The following is a 16179-nucleotide window of genomic DNA, read 5'->3' as shown; positions in this document are numbered from 1 at the left end:
TAGACGAAGGCAATTTTGCACAAAATTGTTTTTTAATTGGATTTTGATTAAAACTGTATGAAAAACGTAACCCATATATAAAACTTAAAATATAAAAGTAAAACTAAGGGAGCAGAAAAATTTCCATGTATATTAATCCTTAACAAATGAGAGATCTGATTAAGAATATTGAGTATCTCACAAAGAACAGTTTATACCTAAAAAGAACTATAAACTTTTTAAAAATTCTACCAAAAACTAATAAAAATTTCACATAGCTCTCAATAGCTCTGGCAATTCTAAGTTATCTCAAAATCAATAAAAATTTCAAAATGAAATCACATATAGGTGAATTTATTCATGTAGATTTTAATAAAAGAACTATGAAACTCTTCAGTTACTGACTACTTTGTTTTCAACATCAGTAATAGATGCCATTATTACCAAATCCAGTTTCTCCCTTATATGCTGATCACGGCAATAAGTAGAACTCAAATGAAGTCTAGGGAGCAGTGCTCCTCCATCTTTAACATGGATACGAATCCCTGGAGATCTTGCTACAGGTTCTGCTTCAGTGGGTCTGGACTGAGATTCTCTAACAAGCTCCCAGCTGAGATGCTGGTCAAGCCATTAGTTCATGGAACATTCTCTGGAGTAGCAAAACTCTCTAACAAAGCTGAATGTTTCAGTTCCTGTTCCCATCTTATCTATTATTTAAACAAAGTGATGCCATGAAGGGCGCCTGGGTGGCTCAGTCAGTTGAGTGTTTGGCTCAGCTCATGATCTTTTGGTTTGTGAGATTGAGCCCCGTGTCGTTGTCAGGATCTGAGCTGACAGAATGGATCCTCCTTGGGATGTTCCCTCTCTTCTCTCTGCCCGTCCCCACCACCCCGCCCCATGCACCCATGCTTTTTCTGTCTCAAAACAAATAAACTGTAAAAAAAAGTGATGCCATGAAACAACCTTGATTTTATAACTTACAATGTACTGTATCTGGGATTTTTTTTCTAATGTTTATTTTTGAGAGAGAGCAGAAAACAAGAGAGAAAGAAAGGGAGACAGAGAATCTCAAGTGGGCTCCACACTGTCAGGACAAAGCCCAACTTGGGGCTAGAACCCACAAACGGCGAGATCAAGACCTGAGCCAATGTTCAACTGACTGAGCCACTCGGGAGGCCTAAACTGGAAAAGCAAAAAACTAATTGACTTAATTGATGATGCAACTGTTAGTTGTGTAAAATGACATTTTTTTTTTTTTTTACATGCTAGCTTTTATTATTTTACATGCTAGCTTTTGTTCTTTCTTTTTTTTTTTTAAGTAGTATGTACACCCAGTGGGAGGCTCAAATTCATGACTCCAAGTTCAAGAGTCACATGCTCTACCAACTGAGCCAGACAGGCACCCCTAAAAACTTTTTTAAATGTTTCTTTATTTTGAGAAAGAAAGCGTGTGTGTGAGTGAGGAGGAGCACGCTGACAGCGCAGAGCCCGACGTGGGGCTCGATCTCACGAATTTTGAGATCATGACCTCAACCGAAATCAAGAGTCGGACACTCAACGGACTGAGCCATCAGGCCATCAGGTGCCCTTCTACTTTTAACTGCTGTTTTTACATTCAACAATTTGTTCAGAGCCAGTAAATTTTAAAATGGCATCCTCTGATATTTTTGATAAGATCTACAAAACGATTTACTGGGAAGTATTTATAAAAACAATGATTACTATACTAGAAGAGTTATCAGATCTGACCATACTACTTGTAGGACCTTGGACAAGTTATTTAAACTCTATGATCTAAGCTTCATCGTCTGTAACATAGCAGTAATACTTATCTCACAGACTGGAATGAACAGGAGAGGTAATACATATAAAAGGCTTATTAGCACAGCTTTTGATGGTCAGGAAATGGCCCCTAGTAGAATTATCACCTAGGTTTGTTTCCCAACTTTGAGCTCTGAGCCCCAATACTCACCAACTTACAAACGCTGTTCTCCTTCTCCCAAATGCTACAATACCCTATCTAGCTTCATTAGAAGAGTTACAAACACAATCAGAATTTTATTTAAAAAGATGGGGGGGAAAAACTTGTATAATCAAGTTTCCACTTTAAAAAAGTTAAGGAATTGCTTGAATTACCCACAACAAACTAATGGCGACAGAAAAAAGAACTTTCCAAACAAACAAAATGGCAAGAACTGCAAATGAAAATCATACCTCAAACCAGCACAGTGTGGGACTCAGTTTTCTAATGTTCCATGCAGACTCAACCTTCATTTGTTTTGGAGAAAAGAGCAGTGTCATTTTCGAGGTAAAGTCATTCAAAAATAAAGTAAATATATCCATTCACTCAACCAGTGTCTCAGTAGTACTGCCATACATAAGAACTAAGAAGCGTCTGTGGCTGAGGAAAAATAATTGCTTTGCAGAAGCTATCAAAGGCAAGTTTCTGCCTACTTTCCTTGGGATTTCACAAAGTAAAGCTTCTCCACTGATAAGAGTACCAGAACATAAGAGCGAACAAGCAGGGGCTTTGAAACTAAAACTTAAAGCAAAGTGATGTTTGCTCAATTACTGTCCTTCTCAACTAACTTATCCAAACATTCTGTAAGTAATCTGCCAAAGGACTCAAAGATAATGCTGAAGGGCTGACTGTGGCACTTAAAAAGATGCTCGAAATATGGCCTTTCAGAGAAGGCTTGTGAGAGTAAGTGCATTCTAGAGAAGGTCTTGAAGTTGCAAGACTTCGCGGCATCAAACATGCAAATAAAAGAATCAAAAATGGTCAATTTTATCAGGCATGACTGAACAGACTCACTCATTTCCTTAAGCAATAATGTGAAGTACTTTTTTCATAAAAGAAAATATTTTCTCCAAGTACAGTATCCTTAAACGATGAACGGAAACAAAAACCATTTCCAGCTATAGTGTGCCCGTGATATACTCGTTAATATTCATTTGGGAGTCAAATGCAAATCCCAAGAGTCACCTTTGAAATTTTCAGAATCCTAACAACAGAAAATTTGGCACATATCAAATTCTAATCCTAATACTATGCTAATGCTGTGATGGTGAGAAAAGCAGATTAAATAATATACATCGTGACCCAGTTTAAATACACATACACACGTACACAATGAAAGACTGGATGAAGAGATCTATCTCCTTATAACAGTAGCTATTTCTAGTGGCTGAGATTATGGGAAATTTTAATTATTTTTTTCATACCTATATTTTCCTTTTATACTGATATGAATTATCTGCATAATTTAAAAAAAAGGAGAGCATATGCTCAGCTTGAAAACAACTCTTGAGCAAGTACAATTATAAACAGCTGCAGGGGCACATGGACTGGAAAGACTTTTTTGGTTCTTCAGCCTTTTTAAAATGTATGATCACTGAAATAGGTGAGAAAGACGTTAAACTCTTCATTTATAAAATCAAATGTGGATCAAGAAGAGATCCAAAAAATGTTTATATTATTAAAACAAGACCATTTAAGAAATAATGTTCTTTACAAAAGGTTTTACTTTTACAAGATTTCTTTAAATAGCAAAAAAGAGGGGCGCCTGGGTGGCGCAGTCGGTTAAGCGTCCGACTTCAGCCAGGTCACGATCTCGCAGTCCGTGAGTTCGAGCCCCGCGTCAGGCTCTGGGCGGATGGCTCGGAGCCTGGAGCCTGTTTCCGATTCTGTGTCTCCCTCTCTCTCTGCCCCTCCCCCGTTCATGCTGTCTCTCTCTGTCCCAAAAATAAATAAACGTTGAAAAAAAAAATTTTTTTTTAAATAAATAAATAAATAAATAAATAGCAAAAAAGATAGGATTCAGGTTTTTCAAAATGTAATTTACGTGTAATTTTTTCAGAAGCATACATACTATATAAATTGAGGGACACCTGCAGAAAAATGCTCAGATTCCCTTTTTTGTAAAATAGATATACCTCACATCTGCTCATGGACAGCTTGGCCAGAGAATGTAAATGGGTATGGTAAAGTTCACCTCTTGCCAATGTCAAGTGTCACATGGAAACAGCCCTCTTTGAACAAGTCGTCTCCTAAAGAGATGAGAGTTCAGGATATCCTTTCTCTACCCTCAGCTTTATTGCCCCCCTCCACCATGTGATAGACACTGATGCGCAGAGAGAGAAGGAAAAAAGAACAAGCCAGCAATATGTGCTCACATCGGTACCCACCACTAACACGCACGTGCAGCTCTGCCAGGAGCATCCCCCAAATAAATCATCCCAACAGGGCTTACTCTCCACAGGAGTGACGCCTTAGAGTTGATTTAGTCTGCTCACGTATGCCAACATGCACAGACACGTGTGCACTTACGTTCTTCTCTCCTTCAGTGACACGAGTTTCATAGCAATATGCCAGAAGGATATCAATCAAACTGTAGTACACTTGGCGAAGAGCTCTCTTGTCCAGTAGGTAAGATTTATTGACAAATTTTCGCAGCTGATATTTCTCTTCTTCAGAAAAAGACACTAGGAAAAAAATGCATTTAAAAATGAAACACTCCATTCAGTTTTGCAAAAAAAAAAAAAAAAAAAAAAAAAAAAAAAAAAAACCCAGTGCGGAGGATTTGTCAAAATTAGAACTTCGATTATAGAAACTGAAATAAGAGTAATTTAACTCTGAATATAGAAGGAACTTTTAAACTAGGCTTCACAGTTTTATTAAGGGCTGTGCATCTGCTCAAACCCTAGTAGAGCTAAATAAAGGAGAAATGTCTAAACAGTATTTATTCCTTACTTCCGGGATGCCCCCTCTTTTTTGCTACACTGTCCTGTATTCAAGGCATCTAAATGCCAGAGCTATTGACTTTAAAATTCAGATAACACAGTTTGAGAACAGAAAACATAATGGTTAAATAAAGCACTCTGTAAATATTCCTTATCCATTTTGAAAGTTCTATACAAAAGAATAGGAATATTCCCATATAATAGGCAATGCTAAGGGCAAAGTATCTATTAATATCTTTTAGACACAAAGTATTACCTACATAACACACAAATGGGACCACATCACACATATTTGACTTGTGGGAAGAAGATGGTTCTTTTCAACAGTGTGTCTTTTCTTCTCTGGCTTTCACCCTGTCTACATCTTCAACAACAGCCTCCCCCACATTAAAATTCTAGTATATATCATTTCATATTTTTCTCTATAATCATGTAATGCTATACAGACACATAAACATTTACAAAGGAATTTATATGATCCTCCCTCCCCCACCCATAGAATTCAATCCTTTTTTTCCACCTAGCCTACCTCACTGAATAACTCTGGCAAATCTCTCCAAGTCAACTGGCACTTAGCTAATTTTTGTAAAGGCGCAGAATATTCCATGGTGTGGTATGCTCTATCCAACCACTCCCCCTACTGATGGGCATCCACTATGCTTCCAGTTTTCTGCCACCGCTAGTAAGACTGCATAAATGTCCTTACCACACATCCTTGGATACTGGGAGGTTTTATTTCTATAAAAGAGATTCCCGAGAGTAAATTCACTGGGTTAAAAAGTGCATCTGTTTTTTAAGAATACTTTATTTAAAGGCTACAACTCTCCTTTTTAATGGCCCTGGATACAAGTTCTCCTTCTACACCCATCCCTCCCACCCAGCGATAAATATCATTGCTTTTCCTACTCATTTCCATTTTAACAGATAGGAAGTGACTGTAGTATGAAGAATTCTAAGAGGAGACCCAGTGAATGTGGGCAGAATCTGTGACTTGCTTCTATCCAAAAGAATATGGCAATGGTGATCGGACAGTCACTGTCATGATTATGTCGCTTTAAAGAACAGACTGGAGCCAGAGACTCACCGCTGGTTTTGAAGAAATAAGATGCCATGTTGTTAGAAGGCTGTTTGGCAGGAGAGTGTGGGGGGCTGTGAGATGTGAGAGTAGCCTCCAGCTGACAGCCAGTAAGGGCACTGGGACCTTAGTTCTACAGATGCAAGAACAGAATTCTGCCAACCATCAAATGAGCCTGGAAAAGAACCCTGAGGTCCAGAAAAGAACATAGCTACCAACACATATGAAAAAAGAAAAGAGAAGATGGCCATATTTATGTACACCCTGATAAGACCCTGAGCAGAGAACCCAGCTAGCAAACTCGAGTCCTGAGCCATGGAAAATGAGTCAAATTAGAACTGTTTCTAATTTGTGGTAATTGGTTACACAGCAAAAGAAACCTAATACAATGATATACCACTGTTACTGCGGTTAGTATTTTTCTAACTGCTAAACTTTAAGCATTATTTTATAGGTTTGCTGGCAACCTCTGAACGAACCATTCAATGTGTTTTGCCCACTTTTTTCTATTGGATGGCTTGTCTTATCAAATTTTTAAGAACTTGCTGTTATAGATATGAACCCTAGTCATATCTCCAAATCGACTGTATCTCTACTGACTTTGTTTATGGGATCCTTTGCCATTGATTTATCTATTTTTTTGCATGTAGCCAAATACATCCATCTTTAAAAAAAAAAAAAAAAGATTCTGGATTGACAGTCTCCAATAAGTTTCCCCAACTCCTGAAAATGTACATGAAACCTCTCATCTTTTCTTTAAGATTTACAGTTTCCTTTCTAAAATCTTAAGTTTTTAATCCATCTGGAAGTAATTTTTTCATGTTAAAGGATTCTGGTTAATTCCAGGTAAACAGTTAATTGCACCAGCACAGTTTGGTCAGTAATCCATCTTTTCCCCACTGTACCGAACTATTAGCTTTGTCAAATAGATCTGTTGTTTTCTTACTAACAATTATTTCCAAGCATTTTCAGCTTTAGTGGCTTGTAAATACAATATTCTCCCCCCCCCCCCATTTCCAGTAATTTTTGATAGGACAGAGAAAAGCTATTTCTTTTCACAAACCACCTTACCCAGTATTTGGCTGCCTTGACTAAAAAAAAAAAAAAAAACGAAGTACTTAATAAATGCTAATAGTTAAAAAAAAAAAAAAAAACCTTTATGTCTACATTGGTAAGGTAAGCAAGTATATAAGGCTGAAGTTCTAACTTTCCTCTGATGTTTACAATATAGACAAGCTATCATCAAGGATCTATTTTCTCACATTAAAACATGAGCATTTTCAGGGGCTCCTGGGTGGCTCAGTAGGTTAAGCATCCAATTTCAGCTCAGGTGATGGTCTTGTAGGCAGTAAGTTCAAGCCCCGCATTAGGCTCTGTGCTGACAGCTCAGAGCCTGGAACCTGCTTTGGATTCTGTCTCCCTCTCTCTCTGCCCCTCCCCAGTTCACACACCCTTCTGTCTCTCAAATATGAATAAATGTTAAAAAAAATTTTTTTAAAACAATATGAGCATTATCGGTTATTATCATATATATGAAGTAAAATGCATCTTACCTTAGAGCAAGATTTACAGAAAGAGTAACAACTAACATCATAAGTGTACTCAGTTCCTAGCTAGTGTAAGTAAAACATGGCCTGCTACTTACCTTAGAGCGATTTCTTTTTTTTTTAAATATATGAAATTTATTGTCAAATTGGTTTCCATACAACACCCAGTGCTCATCCCAAAAGATGCCCTCTTCAATACCCATCACCACCCCCCCCACCCCCCATCAGCCCTCAGTTTGTTCTCAGACTTTAGAGCGATTTCTAAAGAAACTTAAGCATCTAGATATTTTAAGCTACCTCTAAAAAAAAGGTTATCAACCTTTTACCTTGCAAAGTAATCTTTAACTCTCGTTCCATGCCCTATCAGACCATTAGTTTCAAATTCACTTAAAAAGTTAGGCCCAATAAAGAGGAGCATTTTGCTTCCAGTTCCAGTGGTTCATACTAACGTAGTTCAAAACAAAGCAAAACAAAACAAAACAAAACTTTAAAAGGCTCTTTCTCCAGATTTTAGAATTGCCTGTTACATTTAGGTAAGGACAGGCTAAACTGCTAACCAAGAGACCCCAAAATACAGTGGCTTCTCTGCAACAGAAGTTTGTCTCCCACACTACTATTCTGAGTGAATGATCCAGGACTGGTGAGGCATCAGCATCTCCATCATATGACTTCCAACTATGCATCTAAGAAAGCTGTTCCAGGTGTTTACCATTTCCTAACCAATGGGCAAGCAGCCTAAGACGGCAAGTTCCTTCAAGACCGGGGCCAGGGCACACACCACTTCCGTCATTTCCCATCACCCAGGACTTAGGCACAGGACCACGCTGAGGGCGAAGAAGGAGAGCAAAGGGAGTCAGCGGGGAAGTCACTAGCTGCATGCTCACGTGTCTAGCTCCAACTCAGGAAGCCCCTGAGGGGAGGAAGACTAAAACGGACACCAGGTGGCTGTGATGCTTTTAGGAGCCCAAAAATTAAGTTGCTTTTTAGTATTCCCAAATCACTCTCTTACTAGCCAGTTACCCCATCCCTTCTATCTGCTCAACAAAAACTGCCCTCTTGCGGGGCACCTGGGTGGCTCAGTTGGTTGAGCGTCCAACTTTGGCTCAGGTCACAATCTCACAGTCCGTGAGTTTGAGCCCCGCGTCGAGCTCTGGGCTGATGGCTCAGAGCCTGGAGCCTGCTTTCGATTCTGTGTCTCCCTCTCTCTCTGCCCCTCCCCCGTTCATGCTCTGTCTCTCTCTGTCCCAAAAATAAATAAACGTTGGAAAAAAAAAAAAAAACTGCCCTTTTGCTCATCACAACTGGACAAGGCCAGAAGAGAGAGATTTCCTCACATGCTGGGCCCTTTTCACATAGTTTCCCAAACCCACTTCTGTCCTCTCTTAGGAGCCTTAACTTTAACATGGCTTCTTTTTGTTTAAAGGCTTCCTTCCAGCCATTTTACACTCTATCCTCTGGGGGAAAAAAATCTTAAGCGCAGTTATTGGAAATTACTAGAAGCAATACCCCTCTACTCATTAAAATTTACTTAGTGCAAAAAACCAGATCTTAAAATATATTTATGTAATCATTTTTTAATGATGTTAGAAATTCTATGTTTAAAAAGTATGAGAAGAAACAGGAAATGTATTTGCACAAGTGCTGCTTACATAAATGACAATGATGGGAATGCATTTGCTTTAATTTGCTGGCAGCAACATAAAGATATGTGTATACTTTTAAACTTAATGCAGGTAGGTGTCAGGTGAAGCATTCTTTAAAGACTGGGATTTGGAAATAGAATTAATAAGACAGATAAACTGGGTGCAGAATGTCTCATTGAAGGGCTAATGTGAGGATCCCTTAATTTAAATAGAAGCTCTCAGTTCAATTAAAGCAATGTGATTTAAGGAAAATGTAAGAAAGCACATATTCACTGCATGAAGAACGTATACCTAACAAAGTATTTTAGTCCCCTAGTAATTCATAAGAAGGTTTGAGACAGTATTCTCATAGGTATAGTTTTGAGATGTTCATTACTTCAGCTAATAGCAAAGTGCCAGGTGTTCATGATGATATTATCTCACTTGAGAAAAGCCTTTATCCTAGTTGACTAATAAGGACTTCTGCTTCCAGATAATTCTAAATCATAAGGTAAGCATTCCCAGAACCATTTAATAATACATTTACTCATCTAAATGTTTATACCTTCATTCTCAAGTAATCACACCTGTATATACACTTAATCCTTTGTAAAGACTGACCTAGGAACTATAGGTTCTGATGTTCCATTACCCACAAGTAAGGGCCTCTGCATAACATAAGTCACTTTCCAAGACCGTGTATGTAAGAAAAGCCTACGTGAATGTACTCAAGAATTCTTGGATGCCAGGTGCCCCTAACCTTTCCTTAAAACATACCACCACCTTTTTCTGAGCGTTTTCAAGTCCATTTTGGCTTAAATAGCTCATTAATAATACACAAATGCATTTAAATTCTGAAATTCAAGCAAAGGAACCAGAGATGATAAATAACAATATTAACAAAGTAGGAAATCACTAGAGAAACCAAAAGTCTTAGCTCCCCAAGGCCTTTTTGATTAGAGCTGTAAATCACATCACCCAAAGGGGAACTTGGGGAGGTTTGCACACAATCAGGTCTAACTAAGCTGTGGCAATGAAAATGACTACAGATGCGGTGCCAACAATACTTGGATGATTGCCACCATGAGTAACATTTGTCAAGCATTTGTATGACTAAGCTACACTACAAAGCAGCCTTGCTATACAGTTCACAACATTTCGGTTAATTATACTTCTATAAATAATCTACAGTCAAACAAAGGCAGCGGAAAGCTCAATTCATTTGGGGAAGACACTGGTGCACTAGCATGATGCAAATGGCCCGGGACCACCTCCCAATGTTAAAAAAAAAAACCCCAATCGGTACATGTGAAGACTGCAAAGGGGCTCCCATCAAAATGGAAAGTGACCTTCTTAACTTCACTTTGAACATTCTCTAGTTGTGTTACTTTGAAATCGTCCCTTCTCTCTAAATCCCCCTCCCAAATATCTGTCTTCTGTGGGGCAACAATTAAATAATCCCTGATCCGGCTCCTCTCGGAGGAATGCAAATCTGTCTATTATATTGTATACTTTCTGGAAACAGATCAAGGGAACCAGAAGAAAATGTGCTGCATTCAAACCTTTAGCCTAAATGGGTAGTCCCGCAGCGCTACAACTTTCAAAGCTGACACTGACAGTTAGCTCTACAAACACTGGAGAACTCACTGGTGCCAAACAGGATGTCCCCGCTAGGAAGTTCATTGACTAAAAGTGTTATGTGGTGTCACACCATGCAACCATGTGCCAAGATTCTTGGGCTGAGATTAACCACGGAGAGACAACATGGGAAATGTGGTAAGTCCATCCTCATGAAACCAGAGCTCAGCAGGAGCATAGCATTTAACACTTCCATTTACAAGCCTTTGGGGAGGAAGACTGGGATCATTAATAAAAGTCGCCGTGTTGTAACTGAGGCCTACAATGAAAATCATAGGAATCATAAAATCAAAGGAATCATAACTGAGGCAAAGACAGGGAGCAAAGTTCACCACCTAAGGCTTATGTGGAATTCTAAACAATCTAGCTTACTATTTTATGATGAGACTGAATCAAAGGTAGAGCCCTCACCCACACTGCTGTATCTGCCTGGCAACACCCACTGCAGTGACACAGAAAGGAAGGAAGCCAGGGAGGCAAAGAACAAAGAGGAAGTGGAAGGGAAAATACAGCACGAGCATGCTCCTTGAGTAGGCTAAGGACTTGAAAGTTTATTTCTTGGTTTATTTCTTTTTGCCCATATTATCATCTGGGTGAACACACTTCAAAACATTTTCACAATTCTGGGGACCTCCAATACTTGACCAAGAAAAAAAGAAAGAAAGACAGGGGCACCTGGGTGGCTCGGTCAGTAAAACGTCTGACTCTTGGTATCGGCTCAAGTCATGATCTCATGGTTTGTGGGATGGAGCCCCCCATCAGGGTCTCTATTGATAGCACAGGGCCCGCTTGGGATTCTCTCTCCCTCTGGCTCGCTCTCTGCCCCTCCCCCATTCACATGCACGTGCTCTCTCTCTCTCTCAACAATAAAAAAATAAACTTTTTTTTAAAAAAAGAAAGAAAGAAAGATCTCATTAACAAAAAACTTCCCCCTAAAGCTTCATAAATGTACAAAAATTTTAATTTCACAGACAGGCCATTCAATTTCTGGCACTCCCACCATTGATGTTAGTCTACAATAATAATCTCTAACATTTACAACATGCTAGGGATTTCAAGTACATCATCTCATTCAGTCATCAAGACAACTCTATGTGGTAGGTATAAGATTTCCACAGCAACCCTGCCAAGTTGCAAGATCACACAACTAGCCTGTGATGGCGCAAGGTGTTAAAGCCCGAACCCCATCTTTAGCTTATATCCATCCTTAACCCTATACTTGGCACATTACGAAAAGTGCTTTCTGTACAACAACACAGAGCTCAAGTTCTTCTACCTTAGATCACAAGTCCTTGCTATTTTTAAAGGTGATTTTTAAAATGAATCACCATACTAGCTTAGCAGGCTACAATTGTTCTCTAAGCACCAGTCGGGATACATGTCACAGGTGGAATGAAGATGAAGGGACAGGAGAGGCAGTGGTTAAAGGGAAGAACTAGTCTAATCTTCTGTTACAATTACACACAGAGAACTAACTCAAAGGCTGGCTCTCACAGAAAACAGGACCTAGAGCAAGCTACAAAGGATCCAAGTGAAGCAAGTTCGAATTTAAATCAAAGAAAGGTAATGCCTTTTCTTGATTTTTAGGGCAACTAGCTCACCCTTGTGGACAGAAAACTTAACTACACAACCACCAATTTCCACCTGCACCACCTTATCAAAACACTGCACCAAATTTGGGGAAACTGATTGAGACCAGCAGATAGCCTTGATGATTTCAGAGTGAGCAGACATTTTAAGCAGACCTACGTGGCATATACAATTACCTATCTCAACTGTGTTAGCAATCCTCTACCTGAAAATGTGTCAATATAATGTGGGAGGTCTCTGAAAGATTCTTAAACTCAAATCAAATATAAAACCAAGGATTTGTTGAAAAGAATGTAACAAGAGCCATTATTTATAAATGAGTTTCTCTACTGCAGTAGTCAATTATAAAAGATTAAAGCAGCAATTTTTCCATCTGGTAGAAATCACCTAAACTCTAACAAAACCGAACTACAAAAATACTTTGTACAGTATTTATCTCTTCCATAAATATTTACCAAGAACTTAGTATACAACAGGCACTCTGCTAGACAACAGAAATATAGCAAACAACAGACGACCGCGTTACTATGCAGAGAATCAAAGTACTGTTAGGCAATAGACTTGCAGCTATTTCAGACGGAGTGGCCAAAGAAGGTACTGCAAAAAAACTGTAAACAACCCAAACATCCCATCAGTAATAAATAGCCCAAATATCCATTGATCATGATAAAAATATACAACAGAATGCCAGGCAGCTATTAAAAGCTCAGGAAGAACCCTACGTGCCCGACATGGAAGAGGTACAACATGTGCTACACACTGGAGAAAGTCAAGAAAGAACAGAGTGCGTGTGAGTCTGTTTATAAATTTCTTACAGCTAATATTCAGATGTTGGTATATGCACTGAAAAAACCCTAAAACTGTTAAGAGTGATTACTGTTTTTTAATACAGAGATAAAAGCCAAATCAGTATACCGCAAAACATGGGCCTTCTACTCTTGATCTGTCTGAAACTGTTATAATTCTAACATACAGATGTAATATCATGAAAAACTTGGAGAGGACATATCCAATTCAATCAACAGACAAAGGGAATGAAAACTAGGTCTTTTCCCACCATTGCTAATACTCAAATGCCCTTACTACAGTGGAATGTTCAGATCTTTTAAGCAGATTATTCAACTATTACAGATGTCCTGTGTGTTCATGTCCCTAAATTTACTTAAAAAATAAAAATTTTTAAAAGGATCCCAATGATTCAACTATACTTCAAAAGACTGTTCCAAGACCAGTCTAATCATCGAGTAGCATTTTCCAGTCTGGGGTGAAGACTCCATTTCCAAAATTAGCAAACCAAAAGAATATCTTCCCTCCATGAGAGAATTACAACTGTGTGCTTAGTAACAGGGAAGACGGGAAACAAATGAGCCTAATTTTGAGTTGCTTACCTAATGCAGCATGATTTTCTTGCTCCTGACTCTTTCCCAAAGAGGCCATCATTTTTGAATATATGTCAGTCCACCAAGGATTATACTTCAAAATCTGTTCAACAGCCTCATCTTCAAAAAAGTCAGCTCTGTAAAGAAAACAGTCAACGAGCTTGTTACATAGAATTGAGCTGAGTTTCATTTTTCTTTTAATTTTATCTTAACTCCTTACGTTTGGTATTAGAAACAGAGATTGTTAATTCAAAGTACAGATCAAGGAAATGAGCACTGTGTTCACTTTCTGAGTGGTCACTAATCACCATAAAACGAAAGCTGGGGTCAGACTAAAGGGATATGTGACATTTCTGCTCTCCTCAGAAACAAAGTGGAGAAAGCACCAGTCCTTCCCTTGAAGGCCTACCCCCGTACTGCACTGGCATGGGATGAGGCAAATCTGAACACAAAATGGACTGAAGCACTGAACTTGGGCTAGGTTTTTAAGTACCACCTGTTCTGGTAAGGTTACAATAAAGGAAAGAATCTTTTAATTCTACCAAAGGAAAAAAAAAATAATCAACAGGAAATACGAGATACTGCACACCCACCCACCCCCACACACACACCATTTATTAGCATGCACCCTCATACTTTCTACCAAGATGCAATTTCTCTTACTTAGCTCTGCTAGTCCTAATAGTCCCTTGGCTAAAAACTATTGGAAAAGAACAAAGCAACGTTTGTAAAGGAGAGAAAATTAATTTGCGTGTACTTCACTTTCTGGGTTTTAACTTGCAAAATAACTGCTACCTTCAAAATAGGTTCCTGGAGGACATTTATTCAGAAATTCTACCACCTTGCATTCAAGGTTGAAAACTGGTATTCGTGGGAACAGAACAACAAAAAAGTAGAACTCATGGTGAAAAATTCATTTATATGTCAGTTAATTAGAAACTCAAGGAATTGGTTGTTTTCACAGGGTGATTTTCTAGCTGATAGTTTTATGACCTGAAATATTTTTTCTTTCAACTGAGATAATGAAATCTTTCTAAAATTAGAAACTCAGATAACTGAGTTATTAACTGAGTTAATTTCTGATTAGAAAATCAGATAACTTACTGAATTCTTCATACATGCCAAGCACTGCACTAAATACTTTTCACCCATCACTTTCTTAAATCTTCACACCATCCCCATAGGCAGGGGGTACTACTAATACTCCCATTTTACATGGGTGGAAATTGAGGGTCAGAAAAGTTGTATATCGTGGCCAAGGTCAAAGAACCAGGAAGAAGTGTGGCCAGGATCTGGACCCAATTAAGTCTTACTCCAGAATCCAAGCCATTAACCAATATAAACATTCCATTTTTATGCTTGAGGAAATAAAAGTACATATGAGACAAAACCGAATAGCAATGATCTTGAAATAGTAATTCTCAATTATCAATTTTTGTCAGGTACATGAGAGATATTTCAAAAAGATAAGTACTACAAGTAAACAGCTAAAATGCTTTAATAAAAGTCAACAGGAAGTAGTGACTCTACCCTGTGCCAACAGTAGTACTGACTCCATTTTGGGCACTGGGGTTACACGGCTGACAAGAACATGCAGTCAGGGTCCTTACGGAAATTACAGTGTCACAGGAGGGCCCAGCAGTCACAATATAAGTGCTATGTAACTACTATGACCTAACAGTACGAGCATCTATGGCAAAGTCAAACTGGGATGACAGGGAAGGTCCCTGAAGGGAAGACTATCTAAGCCAATAGCTGAATGACAATAAACAGTTAACTAGACTAAGACAGATAGGAGAGAGTATTCTGGCTACAAGAATAGGTAGCAAAGGCCAGGAAACAAGAAGGCACGTTTAAGGGGGCAAAGGGGAGTTGAGGATAGCTGAAAACAATACGCTGTAGTGACAACAACACTGTAAGCCATGTGCAAAAAATCTAGTGGATTTTTGTCACTAAAAACGACTAGACACTTAAAACCTTTTACATATGGGTCTCATATCAGTGTGCTTTGGCCCACTGCTCTCACTGGTCTGGAACACGGTCTAGGAGCAAGCCCCGGAGCACAGAAATCATGGAGGCCTGGAAGGGGGTAGTAGCAACGGACCTGGAGCAAAGTGGATCTGAGCTACAGTCAGAGGCTAGAATCCTTAGGATGTAGACATAAAGGGGGCCAGGAGTCAAGGTCTATATCCAGCATTCCAGCTGAGACAGTTCAGTGGACAACAGTGCCCTGTGACGAGACAGGAACACAGGGACACTAAACAGAATAGCTGGAGACTTCCGCTTAGAACAGGCTGAGTTTGAGACATCCTTGCAGGACATACAGAGACTGGCGCAATAGGCAGTTAGCCACACAGATCTGATGCTCAGGAGAGACACATGGAATCGTGAGCATTTAGACAGTGACGGAGGCCAAGGGAGAACACACAATCACCCAGAGAGAACTTGGGAGAATGAGAAAAAGGACTCCACATACTGGAGGGCTGACGACACAAGTCAAGAGTTGAAGAGCCCATCTAAAATGATTCTGGGTCTCCCTAGAAGAAGTGATGGGAAAAAAACACAAAACAAGACCTTGTAAAATCTACCACTTCCACGCCCTCCCT

General features: G+C 39.1%; 1 protein-coding gene across 1 annotated transcript in view; it reads right to left on the bottom strand.

Moving 5' to 3' along the window:
• Positions 1–16179, bottom strand: part of SHQ1 (SHQ1, H/ACA ribonucleoprotein assembly factor) — a 99661-nt gene that overhangs the window by 61835 nt on the left and 21647 nt on the right. Inside the window, exons 6-8 of the mRNA XM_040492158.1 lie at positions 13583–13710; positions 4310–4464; positions 2194–2247 (exon numbers count right to left, since the gene is read on the bottom strand). Of these exons, the coding sequence (XP_040348092.1) occupies positions 2194–2247; positions 4310–4464; positions 13583–13710 (337 nt within the window). The remainder of the gene's footprint in view (positions 1–2193; positions 2248–4309; positions 4465–13582; positions 13711–16179) is intronic.

Source organism: Herpailurus yagouaroundi, unplaced genomic scaffold (genome assembly GCF_014898765.1).
Source record: "Herpailurus yagouaroundi ecotype Mexico unplaced genomic scaffold, PumYag 183, whole genome shotgun sequence".
Lineage (NCBI taxonomy): Eukaryota > Metazoa > Chordata > Mammalia > Carnivora > Felidae > Herpailurus > Herpailurus yagouaroundi.
Note: the sequence above shows the minus strand (reverse complement) of the source record. Positions and strands in the feature narration are given on the sequence as shown.